The sequence below is a fragment of the Myxocyprinus asiaticus genome, chromosome 31, assembly GCF_019703515.2.
Source record: "Myxocyprinus asiaticus isolate MX2 ecotype Aquarium Trade chromosome 31, UBuf_Myxa_2, whole genome shotgun sequence".
Classification (NCBI taxonomy): Eukaryota; Metazoa; Chordata; class Actinopteri; order Cypriniformes; family Catostomidae; genus Myxocyprinus; species Myxocyprinus asiaticus.
Genome location: NC_059374.1, coordinates 4,011,949 through 4,028,910, shown reverse-complemented (window position 1 = coordinate 4,028,910; position 16,962 = coordinate 4,011,949). Strand labels below are relative to the sequence as shown.

Sequence of the window (16,962 nt, the reverse complement as noted above, 5' to 3'; positions counted from 1 at the left end):
TGTCCTAGAGACCCCAAATTTGGTATGGGGGCTATTCATGACTACCCCTATCAGTGTGCCAAATTTTATTTTTCTATATATGGTTCTATGGGCTGCCATAGACTAAGAAGTGAAAAAACGATGAATGACATAATCCAAGATGGCGGCCACTGTAATGGGTGGAGTTTTAATGTAAGGGGTTTAAAGGAATCATCAGGAAGAGAGTAGTCAGACAAAACAAGAATTGTGTCTCTAGGACAAACAGTTCAAAAGATACACAAAAAAGTGAATTTTTGACATGGTGGTGGCACTATAGAATGTGGCCTAGAGAATTTGATATGGGGGCTATTCACCCCTATCAGTGTGCCAAATTTCATCATTTTCCTATGTATGCTTGCTTTTAAAAAATATATCACTTTTTACAAAAATTCAATGTGGCGGAAGGGGCATTATGGCTGACATGAGAAAAATGTGAATAGTTGAAATCCGCATGACCTAAGGAATCAAAAGACACCAACACCATTATTTTAGGGCATACAGTTCAAATGTTAGAGGCAAAAATAGACATTTTTTTACATTTTTTGCCCCATAGGTGGCACTGTCTCCAAACTTTGCATGTACCCTCATATCATGGTCCTGATGAAGCATACCAAGTTTCATTTTGATAGGACAAACCATTGCCAAGATACAGTCTCACATCCTGTTTTACATGGACCTCGTTAACTTTGCCCTGCCGTAACTTTTAAACAAAGGCGAAAATCTAAATTCTTTACAATCAGTTCTGTGCGGCTCGGTCTGGAGATTATTTTGAGCCATTGTTTGGACAACTCGGACAAAGTTTGAAGGATGTGAAACTTTTAAACTGTAAACATCATTATCCAACATGGCAGCTACTGTAATTGGCGGAGCTATAATGTATGGGGATTCATTCATAATTTTGTTTCTAGGACAAACGGTTCAAAAGATACACACAAAAGAAAATTTAATTTTTGGACTGGTGGTGGCGCTATGGAGTTTGTCCTAGAGGTCCCAAATTTGCTATGGGGACTATTCATGACCACCCCTATCAGTGTGCCAAATTTAATCATTTTCCTACGAACAGTTCTATGGGCTGCCATAGACTCCCATTGGGGAGGAATAATAATAATAATATTAATATTAACAAAAACAACTTCGGTGCTTGGCCCCTAATAATACTAACAGATACAATAGGGGCTATGCACCTGCAGTGCTTGGCTCCTAATAATTTCCAGTGCATTGTGTCATTGTAGATTCTTTTGACTCGAGTCTTCTCATTGCATTTACACACCTGTGACCAGCAGATGTCCTCAGCATGCGGTGTTTCGAGCACTTCAAAACAACTAATAATTTTCAGAAGCAATTGGTTCAATTGACTCGAAGTTTCAGAAAGCTTTGTTTTTGTCATCACTACTGTTGTGGCACGCTAGTTGACCGTTAAGCTCACTCCTATGGTTAAAACGCAAAGTGGTTATCCCAGTACACCTTCCATCTCAACATTTCTTTTGCGTATGTACTTCAGAGCAGATCTCCTGTAGATTACATGACTCTGTTCTGCCCTCTACAGGTCTGGTGGAATATGACAATTCAGTCGTAGTGCATATGCATCGAACTTGTCCATACCGAACTCTATTAAGCTGTATTGGAAATTGTATGTTGGTTCAAAGTAACTCATTAATGTTAATGCAACAATTCCTTGTTTTAGGTTACATAAACCTGACTACATTAGGTTACACCACAAAACAAAATTTGTTTTATAATTTATTTCAGGTAAAAATAGCTCCTTCAAGCAACAACAGCATATGTTCACTTTTTACAGTGCATGACACTGTGGTGGAAATGTTCATGTCTTTCAGATAAAAATATATATATACAAAAATGACATAAATCTCATGTGGAAACACCTAAGCAACCACATAGAAATGCCTTGGCAACCACGAGAACATGTTAGAAACATTTAGTATGGCTGTTTTGTACCTGAAGCTGAAAGATCACCCATAAATCTGATGTGTCACTTTCTATGTACAATTTAGCAAATTACAACTGAAAATGATAGGTGATCTCTGCACCTATTATACTGCATACATCAAAGTTTTATACTTAATGTTTGAAATTTTAACAAACCCCTAACTAAAAGTATGAGTAAAAGTAATAGTAATGTTGCTTTGCATGACCATCACTTAAATCAATTACATTTGAAGAGCTGTGGTCAACAATGTAAAAATGAGGTAATTGTTGGGAATTCAGTAAATTACCTCCCCCCCATTTATTTTATAGATGTATATTTAATCGGCCAAACACATAGTCAAAGGTCTTGGCCCAGTGACCGCTAATGTACAGACTCAGGTGAGGAATCTGGGTGTCATCTTTGATTCTGATTTAAAATTTGGCAAGCAAATAAACTGTGGTAAAAAAAAGTGCCTTTTTCCAGCTTAGGTCTATTGCCAAACTCAAATCCTGCCTCTCTTTCAAGGATCTAGAGACTGTTATTCATGCTTTCATTTCATCCAGATTGGACTATTGTAACTCATTGTATCTGGGGCTTCCAAACACTTCATTATCATGCCTACAATTAGTACAAAAGGTTGCGGTTAGGCTCCTGACTGGTATTAAGAAGTGTGTCAGTATTTCTCCTGTGATGGCCTCTCTTCACTGGCTTCCAGTCAAACATAGAGTTCGATTTAAGGTATTTTGAACTGTTTTTAAGGGCTGGCACCTCACTATATTTCTGATCTTCTTAATCATTATCAGACATCTAGGCCTTTAAGGTCATCACAGAGCCTGCTCTTGAGTGTCCCCAAATCTCATTCGAAATCGAAAGGTGATCGGGCTTTCTCTGTTGCCGCTCCTTGTCTTTGGAATAGTTTGCCTCTCCACATTAGATCCTGTTTTACTATTGAGTCTTTTAAATCTCAATTGAAAGCACATCTTTTCTTGATTGCCTATGAGTGTACATAGATATACTGTAATTATATTTTATTAATGTTTTATTGTGCATGTGTCTGTATGTGGTTTTTCTTGTATTTATCTCGTGTAAAGCACTTTGGTCAACATGTGTTGTTTTAAATGTACTATAGAAATAAACTTGATTGATTGATTGGTTGATAAATCAGCACCTTTAATATAATTAATAAAATTTTTGAATGTACTCAAACACTGACACGCTCCTTAAAGTAAAGTAAATACATTACTGTTGCGAAATAGAAGAAAGGCTTAGTCACCACAGAACTCAAGCTGTTCTCCGTGTAATGTCTCCATCTTAACAGACTCCACCTCTCTACCTGATCTGGACTATAAAGGACACTTGTTTTGTCACAGATGTGCTCTGTTTGCTCCGAGGCATTGGCTCAAATTAGGCTTATCTTGCAGGTGCTCTCACTGCTGTCCAGTTATTTGACCACCAACAGCTCTGTCACATCACTGGCACAGGTCCTTCAAGAAGTCATGTCTTTAGGGTTGGAGCTTATCGGTATTGTGTTATGTGTGCTGGGCTGGCTCTTAGCCATCGTGGCTTGCACTCTGCCCATGTGGAGGGTCACAGCCTTCATTGGCTCCAACATTGTGACGGCTCAGATCATCTGGGACGGTTTGTGGATGTCCTGCGTGGTCCAGAGCACCGGACAGATGCAGTGCAAAGTCTACGACTCCATGCTGGCTCTCTCTCAGGATCTTCAGGCAGCTCGAGCCCTTACTGTCATCTCCATCCTTCTCACCATCCTGGCTGTGCTGGTGTCCATCGGAGGAGCGAAGTGCACCAACTGTATCGAGGATGAGTCTTCCAAAGCGAAAGTCATGATTCTAGGTGGAGTGCTTTTCATTGTGGCAGGGCTGATGCAGCTCATTCCTGTGTCCTGGTCTGCCAACAGCATCATCAGGGACTTCTACAACCCTTTGCTGCCTGATGCCCAGAGAAGGGAGCTTGGAGCTGCACTATACATCGGCTGGGCAGCAGCTGCACTCTTGATCATGGGTGGTTCTTTGCTCTGTTGCTCCTGCCCTCCGCAGGACAAAAAACACAACCCGTCTAGAATGCTGTACCCGACGTCTCGCTCCACAGCTGGTGGTGGGTATGACAGAAAAGACTATGTATGAAATAAAAGGAGAACTCTGAATTCAAAGTTGCAGTGTTCAATATGGGGCTTCATTTTCCAGAAGAGGGAAAACATGCCACATAGACTGCATCATGAGGGATCATGTTTGATGAAGTTATTTGATGTTTGTTCTGTTGGTCTCTATGTAAGTATGTTTAGATTATTAAGACTCAAACATTATCTCAAAATCTCAACACAACTTGATTTTCTATGTTGAAATGTATAAAGCGGATTTTACATTTGCAGGTCCTTTTTGTCGAACGGTTAGGACTAGTTGAAAAAGATTTTCTAAACAGTATTGATTTGCTTGGACACTTTTCTGAAAATAAATGTTGAATTTGTGTGGACTATGAGAATTCTCACATTTTTACCTTTTCCAATGTACTATCTTGATATACAGTGTCTACTTTTAAATTCTATTTCCATACTGTACAGTTGTTCACTTTTATATTGTAAATGATTCATACTAAAATTTGTATGTCATTTTTATTTATACAATATTTTAATTGAATGCATAACAAAAATGTTCATAATAAAAAGTTTTAGAAATTGGATTACACTTTACATTAACGTTTCTTTTGTTTTTTTATAAAGGGGTTCATTAATGACCAATAACTCATTTATGAATGCATTAAAATTTATTTTGACAAGTCCCTCCTTTTCTTTAAAAGCAAACAGTGAGGTAACAGTGAGGCACTTACAATGGAAGTTAATGGGACCAATCCATAAACATTAAAATACTCACTGTATTAAAAGTATAGCCACAAAATATGAAATAAAAAAATATGCTTACATGATTTTAGTGTGATAAAATCGTTCACTAACCTTTTCTTTGTACAGTTATAGCCAATTTTACAACTTCATTGCCATGACTATGTAATGTCAACAGTGCCTAAAACCATAAAATAACTGTGAAAATGACAATTTTAACAACTTTACAGCTCAGATAACACGAGTTTTAACAGAAGAATTAATTTAAGGGCTTTTATAAAATTATAAGCTTCACATTTATGCCTTTAAACCCTCCAAAAAATTGCCCCATTCACTTCCCATTGAATGTCATTCACTGCTTTGACTTGACTTGATAAGTGTTTTTACATTATTAAGCATTTATAACATGTTAAAATGCTCACTATTTGGCAAGTATTGAATGAAAGTCACCCTTTTTATCCATGTTGTTATATCGGCATATTAATAATTTATAATGCATTTGTTAATGACTTATTAGTCATTAATGAACCCTTTCATAATTCCTTAACAAAGGGAACATTAATGTAAAGTGTTACCAGAAATGTAATTGACTGTATTTCTGTATCAATCTATATACATATTGGTATAAAAACATTTCAACCAGCTTTAAGTCTTATTCTTAAATAAAAGAAAAATGTAAATAAACTGCAAACCTGATCCCAGGGTAATTGAAGTGGTTGCAAACACACATAAGGACCATTGTGGCCCAGAATTGTGGGAGGAGAGACAGGAGGGCTGTGAGTACTTTATTGTGAGTACTGATGCACAAAGAACAGCTAAGGAACTGTACTAAATAATTTTGTTCTGTGCATGGCTGATGGGGTCATTAAAATGTTGTACCATCAATTATATTGCAACAATGCATTAATAAATTATAGCAAGATGAGTTTTGTATTTTGTATATATGTTTGTGAGCTTCAATCTAGAATTGAGAAAAAGAGTTTGTTGAGGTCACCATGATGACACATTTATGCTACAGAAAACCTGATACCCAAGCCACTGGACCATGTTACCTCTAGTTAGCAACAAAGCCAAATACTGTACACCCCAGTAATTACCAACAGATCAACTAACAAGTGGAGGTGGCAAACGGTGGCATGGAGAGGACTGAATACAAACACAACAGAGTGAAACAAATAAATTTGTAAGATGTTAATTACTTATTTAGCCAATACATTAGCTTCATAATAAAAATAGGAAATGCCCATGCAACATATAATTAAATAAAAAAATAGTCAGAGGCCATCTTTTATTCATTCTAATTTGACTGATCTTAATGGAGAACCAGTTTTGGCGCCTCCTAACTGCTGCAACTTAAAATATTGATCAGGGTCTCGTATGGGTGACGCATGAATCAGCATATCACTTTACCAGAGAATGTCACCTGTTTCTATAAACACAGGATCAGTGTAAGCTCAACAAAGATAATGGAGCTAAATTACCTGCACTGAAAATATTAACTCTGTTGATAGGGTTATTTCTGATGGTTATCATGAAGGAAACCTTTGGTTAAAACAACAATTAAAATGCTAAAAATGTCTCCATTAAATTCAAAACACATCAAGATTATATAAATCAAATATAGGACAAATATAGGACTGTGAACTTGTCAACTATCTTTAAGATAACTGTCACAAATTAGACACAAAGCTAGGGAGTAGGGTAATGATTGTAAAGAGCAACCAAATCTAAAAAGAAAAAAAAGATTAAAGCTGCATTCTCATGAAAAACAAAAGACAAGACTAAAGCTGCGTACAAATTCCCATACTTTCAGACTATGTAATGCATTTGATGAAGAACTTGCTTCTCGATATTCTTTAGGTATGCAGGTGTGACCTGGACATACAATTGTACATGCAGGAACCTGCATTGACCGATGATGTACAGTACTGTGCAAAAGTCTTAGGCACATAAGATGTTTCACAAAAGCATTTGTCTTAAGATGGTTATTTATATCTTCAGCTTTAGTGTGTCAATAGGAAATATATATTTTAGACTCCCAAACATTACTTTTGCAAATAGAAAAGATTTGAATAGAAGAACAGGGAGCCCTGCAACAGAGTCATGGCCCCCACAGAGCCCCCCACTGAATAATGAGTCATCTGAGGTTACATAAAGAGACAGAAGCAGTTGAGACAGCCTAAATAGATAGAAGAACTGTGGTGAATTCTCCAAGAAGTTTGGAACATCCTATCTGCCAACAACCATGAAAAACTGTCCAGGTGTATCTAGGAGAATTGGTGCTGTTTTAAAGGCAAAGGTGGTCACACCAAATATTGATTTAGCTTTTTTATGTTTACTGGACTTAGTTTTCATTTATTACTTAATGTCATACAATTTATGTCATTATTTCTGAAGACATTCTCACTATGTAACATTTTTCACAAGTGCCTAAAACGTTTGCACAGGAGTGCCTATACTTTTGTGTATAGTGCCTATACTATACTTTTGTATAGGAGGGCTGAATGTCTAAGTAAATATATTGTTTTGAGTCAAAATTCCAATTACATAAATTCTTGTTTTCTCTAGCAGTGGTTTAGTATGTTTGCTTTAAACACCTAGTTCATTACAAGGCAGTCTCATTATGAAAATGACCGTAGCAATTTTTTCCCTTCACCATCTAAATGTCATTGCCGTGCCGTTCTCACCTCAGTTTGGACTCGGCAATCATCTGATTTATTGTACGTGTTTAAGCACAGCGTGTTTAATTGTAATATAAATATGAGTTTATTTACATTATACTAACATATTGATATGACAGATCCCCTAACCCAACCCATTCCTAAACCTAACCACTTATAAACTAAATAAAACATGTAACAAGCAAGTAAATGTAGTCACAATAATTGTATTTACATTACACTATTATATAGATATTTTTGAACACCTAACCCAATCCCTAAGCCTAAAACTAACCAATAATATAACAACAATATAATCAACCAACAATATAAAAGACATAACAAGCAGATAAAATAACAAGCAGATCACAGGGAGCAAGAGGGGACATAGACCTGGAGGGTGAGTTGTAGTATGAGGGTGCTGTTCTATCAGCTGTCCTGAGGGCCAAAGTGAAAGCCTTGAATTTGATTTGGGCAGCTATAGGAAGCCAACGGAGTGAGATCAAGAGGGGAGTGACGTAAGCCCACTTTGGTTGGTTGAAGACCAGACGCGCAGCTGCATTCTCAACCAACTGCAGTGGTTAATTGTGCTAGCTGGGAGGCCAGCCAAAAACACGTTGCAGTAGTCCATTCTTAAAATGACCAGAGCTTGGACCAGGAGATGTGCAGCATATTCAGAAAGGAAAGATGATTTTCCTGATGTCGTAAAGGGCTAACCTGCAAGACCTGCAGTTGATAAGATGAGGGTGGTGAAGTTAAGCAGGTCATCAACTATTACTCCCAGGTTCCTGTCTGTCCTAGTTGAAGTTAGCATTGTTGAACCAAGATGAATAGTGAGGTTGTAGTCAACAGATGGGTTGGCAGGGATTACCAGTAATTCTGTCTTGGCAAGGTTGAGCTGAAGATGGTGTTCCTTCATCCAGGCTGAGATACTGTATCTGAAAGGCAGGCTGAGATAGGAGTTGAGATGGTGGGGTCGACGGGCTGGATCGACAGGTAGAGCTGTGTATCATCGGTGCAGAGGATGTGTTGATGATGTGTGTGAGTGCGGGTTAGATTGGTGTAGGAGCAGCTTGCAGAAGATGGTAAGTAACAGGGTCAAGAGGACAGGTAGTAGGACGGTTGGAAAGAAGAACTTTGGACACATCAGTTTCCAAAAGTGGATAGAAAAAGAAGAACAGAGGATGGGCTGTGGGTTTGTGGTGTAGAAAACTGTCAGCTAATGATCGCTACCTTGTCAGTGAAAAATTTGGCAAAGTCATCAGCAGTCGGAGAAGTGGTGGGAGAAGGTGGTGGACAATAGAAGCCAATAAATGTTATCATATTTTTGTAATAGCTGTTGGGTTTAACACATTAAAGAAAAAATGGAAAGTGTCCACACACTGATTCGTTGCTCCAAAAATACTTACTGGGTTACACTTGCAACGTTTCTACCATTAGGTCTTTGTCGGCAAAACCTAACACATTAAAACCACACTGGGGTCAACTTTAAGAGCACGTTTTAAACTTTTGGTTAAATTCTACCTTTATCATAGAGTATCTTTCATAAATGTCATGTTGGGGCAAGTTGTCACATGTGTTTTATATGTTCTAATTTCATACATTTTAAATATGATTGTTTTAATGAACCCATGGGGCATGCTGTCACAATAGGTCAATGTGTGTTAAATGAACTGTTTCTTTCTTCCTGGGCAATAACGGTTGTCCCACTGTTACATAAGTATGGCTACAAGTCGTAAACATTATACATATTAACATGATTTTAATGTGAGAAAACCCTATCAGTGTAAAGCTATTTTAACTTTGTTGTCATGACAACATAACATTGAACTTAACTTGTATTGGACCTGGAACATTCCTTTAAACACATTCCTTTTTTTACTGACATGTAAAAATATTAAATAGCCTGAATTGTCCTCTGTCTCTGAGGGCACAATGCATGCTCTCTATAATAAATCTCAATCTAGAACCTTCACAGAGTTTTCTCTGTTCAAACTCAACTGTTCCTGGGGAAACCCAACTTTCTTCACAAGAGTGATTCCTCTGAAACTCAGGTCACATGATCGATACTGGAGGAGGTAAAGAGCCAGAGTCCTTGGAGGAAAGACCGCTGTTTTCTCAGACACGGTAACAGTGTGTCTCTGTCTGTTTAATGGGAGGAGGCTTTCAGTTTCATCTTAGGCCGATGTGGTAACAGTGACACAAGGAGTGACAAAGCATATTTAAAGGTTACAATTTAAATTTTGATATGGATTTTCATCTCAGTGATGATAGTGCTGCCTACAGTATAACAGGACTGGTTCCCTTTGATCAGAAAACAGTTTAAAAATATGAATAAACAGGACTGCATGAAAACATTATTCATTTATTTAATTATTTATATTAATTATTTAACATATCATTGATTTTGAAACATAATTTTGAAAATTGATCAGTTGCATCACTTTCACCTCAAGAAAAGTATTTGCCCCTTAATGTGCATTTGTTTACCAAGGAGACAACACTGTCAGTAAAATAATTTCCACCACATCTCAAATCATCTCAAAAGTATGCTTTTCTAAAATACCCATATAGGAAAATATAATCACATGTGAGAACTTTTACAGTAAATATCTCATTTATTTCTGCTAGACTTCAAGATAATTTAACGGAGAGTAAATTGAAACTTTTTCTTAAGTCTCCTGCTTCTCAGATGTTTCTCCCGAGAAAAAGGCCCCAGTAATCTTGCATGTGTCTCCTCTGAAGTATAAGAAGAGATTCCGGGGGCCTGGGAAGCTCAGCGAGTAAAGACACTGACTACCACCCCTGGAGTCATGAGATCGAATCCAGGGCGTGCTGAGTGACTCCAGCCAGGTCTCCTAAGCAACCAAATTGACCCGGTTGCTAGGGAGGGTAGAGTCACATGGAGTAACCTCCTCATGGTCACTATAATGTGGTTCTCGCTCTGCGCGTGGTGAGTTGTGCGTGGATGCCGTGGAGAATAGCGTGAAGCCTCCACACACACTGTCTCCGCAGTAACGCGCTCAATAAGCCACGTGATAAGATGCGTGGATTGATGGTCTCAGACGCGGAGGCAACTTAGATTTGTCCTCCGCCACCCACGAGGACCTAGAGCGCATTGGGAATTGGGCATTCCAAATTGGAAGGAAAAGAGGAGAGAAAAAAAAGTGAGAGATTCCAACGTCTAAAGAGGTCTCTTGACAGTTCAGCAGTCTGCATGGACCCCGTGGTCCCTTTACAGGATCACATCACTGACAAGGAGAAACCAGCATCCTCCACTAGTCTAAAATGAGCAGCTCAACATTACATAGAGGTGGAGCTGACTTCCGACCCCTAAAATTTCCCCTAGGCATCTTCAGAGCTTGCAGACTTCAAAGCTTTCATCAATGAGGACAGTTTAACTACACAGTGATGTTCCAGAAAATGAGATTGAATACATGGAGAAGACTTGTTGTTGTCTGCCCCTCCTCTGTTCCCCTCAGTGAATAAACCATCACTATACCTAAAGCTGGACTCTTTGAGACAAAACACAGTAGAGCTCCAGCTAGCATGATTCAAAACATAACTTCCCCTGGAACACAGGCTCAGACCTCACAGGGGAAATTCCTAGTGCTGCCACCATGTGACCTTCTTTAATAAAGCCTGATGACTGGCCATAAAACCGTAGTTAACTTAATGTAAAACAAATAAACAGTACAATTGGTTTTCCTCATAGAAAGTCATTAGGATAAAATCATCATTAGTATATCATTAAGCCTAGGGTTGCCACTTTTGAAGTTTTAAAATAAGGGACACTTTAATTGGGGGGAGGGGAATTACGGCCCCTAACCATATCCTCCACAGTTTTAGCAATAAATGTGTTGAGTTAATATGCGTTATTAATACAAATTGTATACCCTTTCTTATTTGCTAAAATGAGAACTTTCCTGACCCATTACTTATAAATTCTTTCTTTTATATGTTAAAAGTATATTTATTTAAAAATTTTTTTTTTGATTATTTGTCTTCTTTATCTTATTTATGTATACATTTTGGATGGTGTTATACATATATTATACATTTTCCTTCACCTGTACTTGTCTTTATGATTGTATTCATACATTGTTTGATCTTATTGAACATTTATATAGAAAAACACTCCACAGTTTTGCCACCATTTGTGGACTTTTCAGACAGTCCCTTACCACACCCTCCACAGTATTAGCACGTTTTAGCACAATATGATATAATATTTTCCAACTTATATCAATGTGAAATTGGCGATCTGGAACGATTTCACCGTGACGCCATCTGGCCAGCTTAAATACGGGACAAATCACGTCCCGTATTGATTCAATATGGGACGCATCATTTTATCTTTAAATACGGGACGTTCCCATATTTTACAGGATGGGTGGCAAACCTAGGCCACTTTTGTGAAAGGTAATTTTGATAAACTTGTGCTGTGTCATGTGGAAAAAGTCTAGAGAGATTCTCCCGCCTAGAGTTCCAAATGGGGCATAGCAGTCTACTACCCAACAGTCCATGCTGCATATCCTCTTTACCAGGGGTCTTGCTGAACATATTGTAGAGATTAAATGTTACATTTGATGCCTATAGTAACGTGTACGGTACCAAATTAATGTATGTAAATATATATGATGTGTGCATTGCAAAAAAAAAAAAAAAAAAAATATTTAAGTGATATACTGTACAGCAGGTCTGCAAACTTTTTTGACAAGCTGTGCCATTTTGAATTTTACTTGTAAAACACTGCCATACTCCCTCCGAGAATATAAACAGACAGATCCTCTTCATGCAGAAAAAAAAAAAAAAGAAAAGAAAAGAAAAAAACTTTTATAAGGTTAATGATATGACTGGAGTCTTATAAAAAAAATACTGTATAAGTTTTTTGTTTTTTAAAAGAGTATTGCATGACTTCTCTGTGCTGTTTCTATGCTGAAAGTTCTGTTTATTTCCTCTAGATGGCAGAAAAGATTGAGAAAGAAATTCTCTTTAACATGTTTCACTCAAAATCTACTCCTCCTGTTAGTCCAGAGGATGCTCCATTCAAGATTTTAACTCATAGTGCGAAAATAAACGAATAACCAATTTCAATAACCTACATTTGAACAAAAATCCTACTTTTATTACATGCTTTGTATGGCAACCACCAAATGTTTTAGCATGGATTCTTTATCTAGACTCAAAAGTTTTTAAAGTTTAGATCATTATATTTGCAAAGATATGGGACCAATCATCATCAGAGGATGCCAGTATATTTTCTTAAATTAGTAATGCATTTTCAGTTCAATAACAAAGAGAAATCAACAGTAATTACCGACCTTTATAGAGCGTAACAGTCTGGTTCCGGAAGTAAAAATCCCATTCATTTTTCTCATAGATGAATGGATTTTCAATGGTAACTTATAAACATTTAAAAACAGACCTACCTTGAGCTCTGATGTTTTTTATCAATGGTATATGCTTCTGCTGAAGCCATCAGTCTGTGTTATTTCAACTTCAGTGTTTGAAAATAGTGTTTGATAGTAGAATTTATGGTAAACAACTACATTACCCATGGTACAGCAGAGAAAGATCCACCAATCAAATGTGCCTCGGAGCGACTGCCTACTCTCATAATGCACTGTGAGTGAAGTAATCAAGTCGGTGTCTCTTCACCCTTAAACTACTTGTCTATTTGCACATATTGGATTATTTTGCAATAAACGTAAAATATATTGTTTCTATACTTATAATCAACAACCTACAATCAATAGTTTTATATATTCCCAACATTTTTTATTCAATGACATCATTCGCAATGCTTCATGGGATTGTAGTCCATGCCCTCATGAAAGACGGTGAGTATACAGGCTTGTACTTTCGTCTTTTTGTCCCATATTCAAATACTTTTTTGCCTCAAAACAAAGTTAGTGATTTTGTGATTTACCTCAGAGCTGGTTGGTTTGGTTTATGGATTTTCAACTCTTTTATGGAGAATTTTATGAAAAACCTATGCGAAAAAATGAATGGGAAAAATACTTCTGGAACCCAAATGGCTGAAAAAGTGGGCAGGCACTGTTGTGCTCTATCGATTTAATCGAGGTCAGTGTGAACACCCATTAAAGGGGCAATCAATAATTTTTAGATTATGTTTGGCTGGACTTATACTGTCACCTAGCTGCTGCATGCAGCATCATTCAAAAGTTATCAGTGTTATTGAAGAAAAGCTCTATTTGTATTCAGCCATGATTAATTTATTCCATGAGCAAAAGTCCCAAATAACAGGGTGGTTACTAAGATAAAGTGAACAGTATTCAGCTTGTCACATGATATTAGTAGACCCTATGTCTGCTGCATTAGGCGACTTGTTCCAAGTTAAAAAAAAAAAATTAAACTTCTTTAACAGAAGTGCTATTTCTTTCTTTATGTGTACAGTAAATGAGAAAAAAAAAAATTACTGAATGCACCTTTAATAAAGCTGAAGTGTTTCTGTGCCACTAGCATCACCAAGTGGAATTGCATCCTGTCTTCCATTAGAAACAGAAAGTGCCCAATGTGCATCGTGCAATTTAAAAGAAGTCTGATTGGATATCTTGCCAGTTCTAATTCATGTGATTATAAATGAAGATAAATCCATGTGATAATTCAACTATTCTTAATACAATTGCTGACTTTTATTTTACTGATGCTTGATTTGCAAATACATTTCTCAATAAATATGCAAACATTACATAAAACATAAAAATCTATTCCAATTGAAAATATTTGTATAACCTACAAAAAGTACAACATACTAATTACAAAATGGCATGTTATTACAAATATAATTATTGTAATAACACATTGTGCAGATCAGTTACACCCCTTGGCAGAAATGAATCCATGACAGTGTGAGCAGTTTGAGCATTATAAATCCTTAATATCAGTGAGTTGTCAAGAATGTCAGTTTTTAAGCCCCACCTTCTTGAGTATCTGTTATACTCTATTGCCATGCTTGCAAATCACATCGTTTCAATTTTAGAACTAAAATATTGCATCTTTCTCTGTAATGTTATTTTATACAATGTCTTTACCATAAACATGATCATGACCAGCATGATGTCATTGTGCATTGATTTGCTCATCCCTTACATTTGGGATTAGACAATATCAAACAAGTACCATTTAAATAAACAATGTTTCTGGAAAGTTATAAGACGGTTGATTGGTAGAAACGGTCACAACATACAGTATGGTGATTCTCATACATCAAAAACATGTTTGAGTCTAATTTCACTCTGAAATCAAAAGAAATTAATTATATTTTGCTGAAACAAAATGAAGCCTGTTTTTATGACCATTATGATTTTTAGAACCCCAAAATTCTCATTACTGTAATGCACCAAAAAATCTCATTGTCCTTCCCATTATACAAAAACCCCCAAAACAAAACAATATTATTATTATTTGTTTTTTCACTGTTACATTTTTTGGTCCCACTTTATATTAGGTGGTCTTAACTACTATGTACTTAACCATTTGATACAATGTATTTATTATGTACATACATGTTGTTGCATTGTAATTACATTTAAAGTACTTGAATTTAATTACATTTGCAGTTACACTGTTAACTTTACCCCTAACCCAAACCCAACCCTTACCCCAAAACCTAACTCTAACCCTCACCTAACTCCTAAACCTACCAGTACCTCAACCTCAGTAGCAGCAAATGTGGGCATTTTACAGAACAACATGTAGTTACACAGTAAATACATAGTCTGTATGTATTTAATGTTAGTACATAGTAGTTAAGGCCACCTAATATAAAGTGTGACCATTTTATTTTTTTACTTTAATACAAAAACATTACTGTGATACAGTAATTAGAATCTAATAAGAATCACAGTTGAAAATAATGACAAATACCAAAAACATCCAAGTAAATTGTCTGGATGCATCACAGTTAGGCAAATAATGCTTAATTGATGAAAAAAATGTCACAATGAAAAAACATTTTTTTAACAGTCCTAAAAATAGACTTCAGTACTTCATGCAAAATTGAATTTCTTTTTTCTCTTTGATTTTGGGGTGAAATGTAATATATATATATATATATATATTAAATAAAGCCTATTTTTAGGACTATTATTATTTTTTGTTTTCATGAAAATAACACACGTTCCTCTTACAATATATATAAAAAAATAAAATAAAAATATGTCTCCTTACGTAATACAATATATATATATATATATTCTTTTTCACAGTAATACAAAACATTACTGTATAACAGCAATACTAATATAATAAGAATCACAATTTAGAATACAGAAAAAAAAAAAGAAAAAAAAAAATCCAGTTCATTACAGTATGGGCAATCATGCTTAATTTCATAAAAAATTTCACAATGCAAAAAATCTGAATTGTCCTAAAAATAGGCTTCAGTACTTCATGCAAAATTGTATTTCTTTCTTTTTTTACCAAAAAGATATTACAATTTTATTTTTTGATAAAAAAAAAAAAAAAAACACAAATTCTCCTTACTGTCATGCAATAAAACAATGATGTATCATTACATTTTTATATTCTTTTCACTGTAATACAAAAAAAAAAAAAAAAAAAACTGTATTACAGTAATCAGAATCTCATAAGAATGAGAAGTACAAAAAACTCAAAAGGGTCCAGATGCATCACAGTAATGAGAATTTGAGGGAAAATGTGTTAAATTGTCATGAAACAATATCACAATGCAAAATAAATCAAATAAAAAAATGGGAAAATAAGCTTCATTTTCTTCATGCAAAATATTATTATTATTTTCCTATGATTTTGGGGTGAAATATGACCTGGAAATGTTTTTCGTTAGATTCGCCAACACATTGTTCTTAAATAAGCAGGTCTTTTGTTTTTTCTCCAAGACTTGTGCAACCATTCCAAAACTTTTTTTTATTACTTGGCCAGTGTCTTTGGCAATTCTCTGCTGATCATAATCCACGAGAGTCTGATACAGTCTCAGGTTGTGCTTCTCCAGTCCCCATCTGTCCGGTAAGTTCTGAGTGCCAGCACTGAAGGCTGAGCAGCAGGTTTATTTGCTGAGTTTGAGCCAGTCTCTCCAGGGTGACTGATTCTGCTCTGGACCGATCTCTGATTTGATGGAGGGGGAACAGGACGGTCGTCTGGATTTACGCAGGAAAGAAAGGCGACCAGTTGATCTCTTCTGATGCAGTTGTTCTGTCTGCTGTTGACTCCTCAACTGTTGATTAATGATAATCTGGATGTCATCCTGAGAGGTACACAAAAAACAAAAATATTATAAATGGAACAGCAGCAACTTCAGCAAGCCGCTGTAAAATATTTTGGGTACAAACGCAATAATTCAAATCATGTATTCATATCTACATTATTGTGTTTCAAAGTGTATTTTGCTAATACTTTGTGACAGTTTGAAATTCATAAAAAAAAATTATACAGGTGCACGACTAAAAAATATCTCTATGAAAACAGTCTGAAGAACAGCATGTAGCTCAAAACATCAT

At 36.1% G+C, this 16,962-nt stretch overlaps 2 protein-coding genes across 2 annotated transcripts in view; one reads left to right on the top strand and one right to left on the bottom strand.

Annotated features, from left to right (window-relative positions):
- The window catches only part of LOC127422284 (claudin-3-like), a 32,011-nt gene extending 27,833 nt beyond the window's left edge, over nt 1-4,178 (top strand). The window contains exon 2 of the mRNA XM_051665698.1: nt 3,437-4,178. Within this exon, the coding sequence (XP_051521658.1) occupies nt 3,437-4,089 (653 nt within the window). The 3' untranslated portion in view covers nt 4,090-4,178. The remainder of the gene's footprint in view (nt 1-3,436) is intronic.
- A 9,939-nt stretch (nt 4,179-14,117) lies between these two features.
- The window catches only part of LOC127422267 (BICD family-like cargo adapter 1), a 37,018-nt gene continuing 34,173 nt past the window's right edge, over nt 14,118-16,962 (bottom strand). Inside the window, exon 10 of the mRNA XM_051665667.1 lies at nt 14,118-16,709. Coding sequence (XP_051521627.1) covers nt 16,512-16,709 — 198 coding nt within the window. The 3' untranslated portion in view covers nt 14,118-16,511. The remainder of the gene's footprint in view (nt 16,710-16,962) is intronic.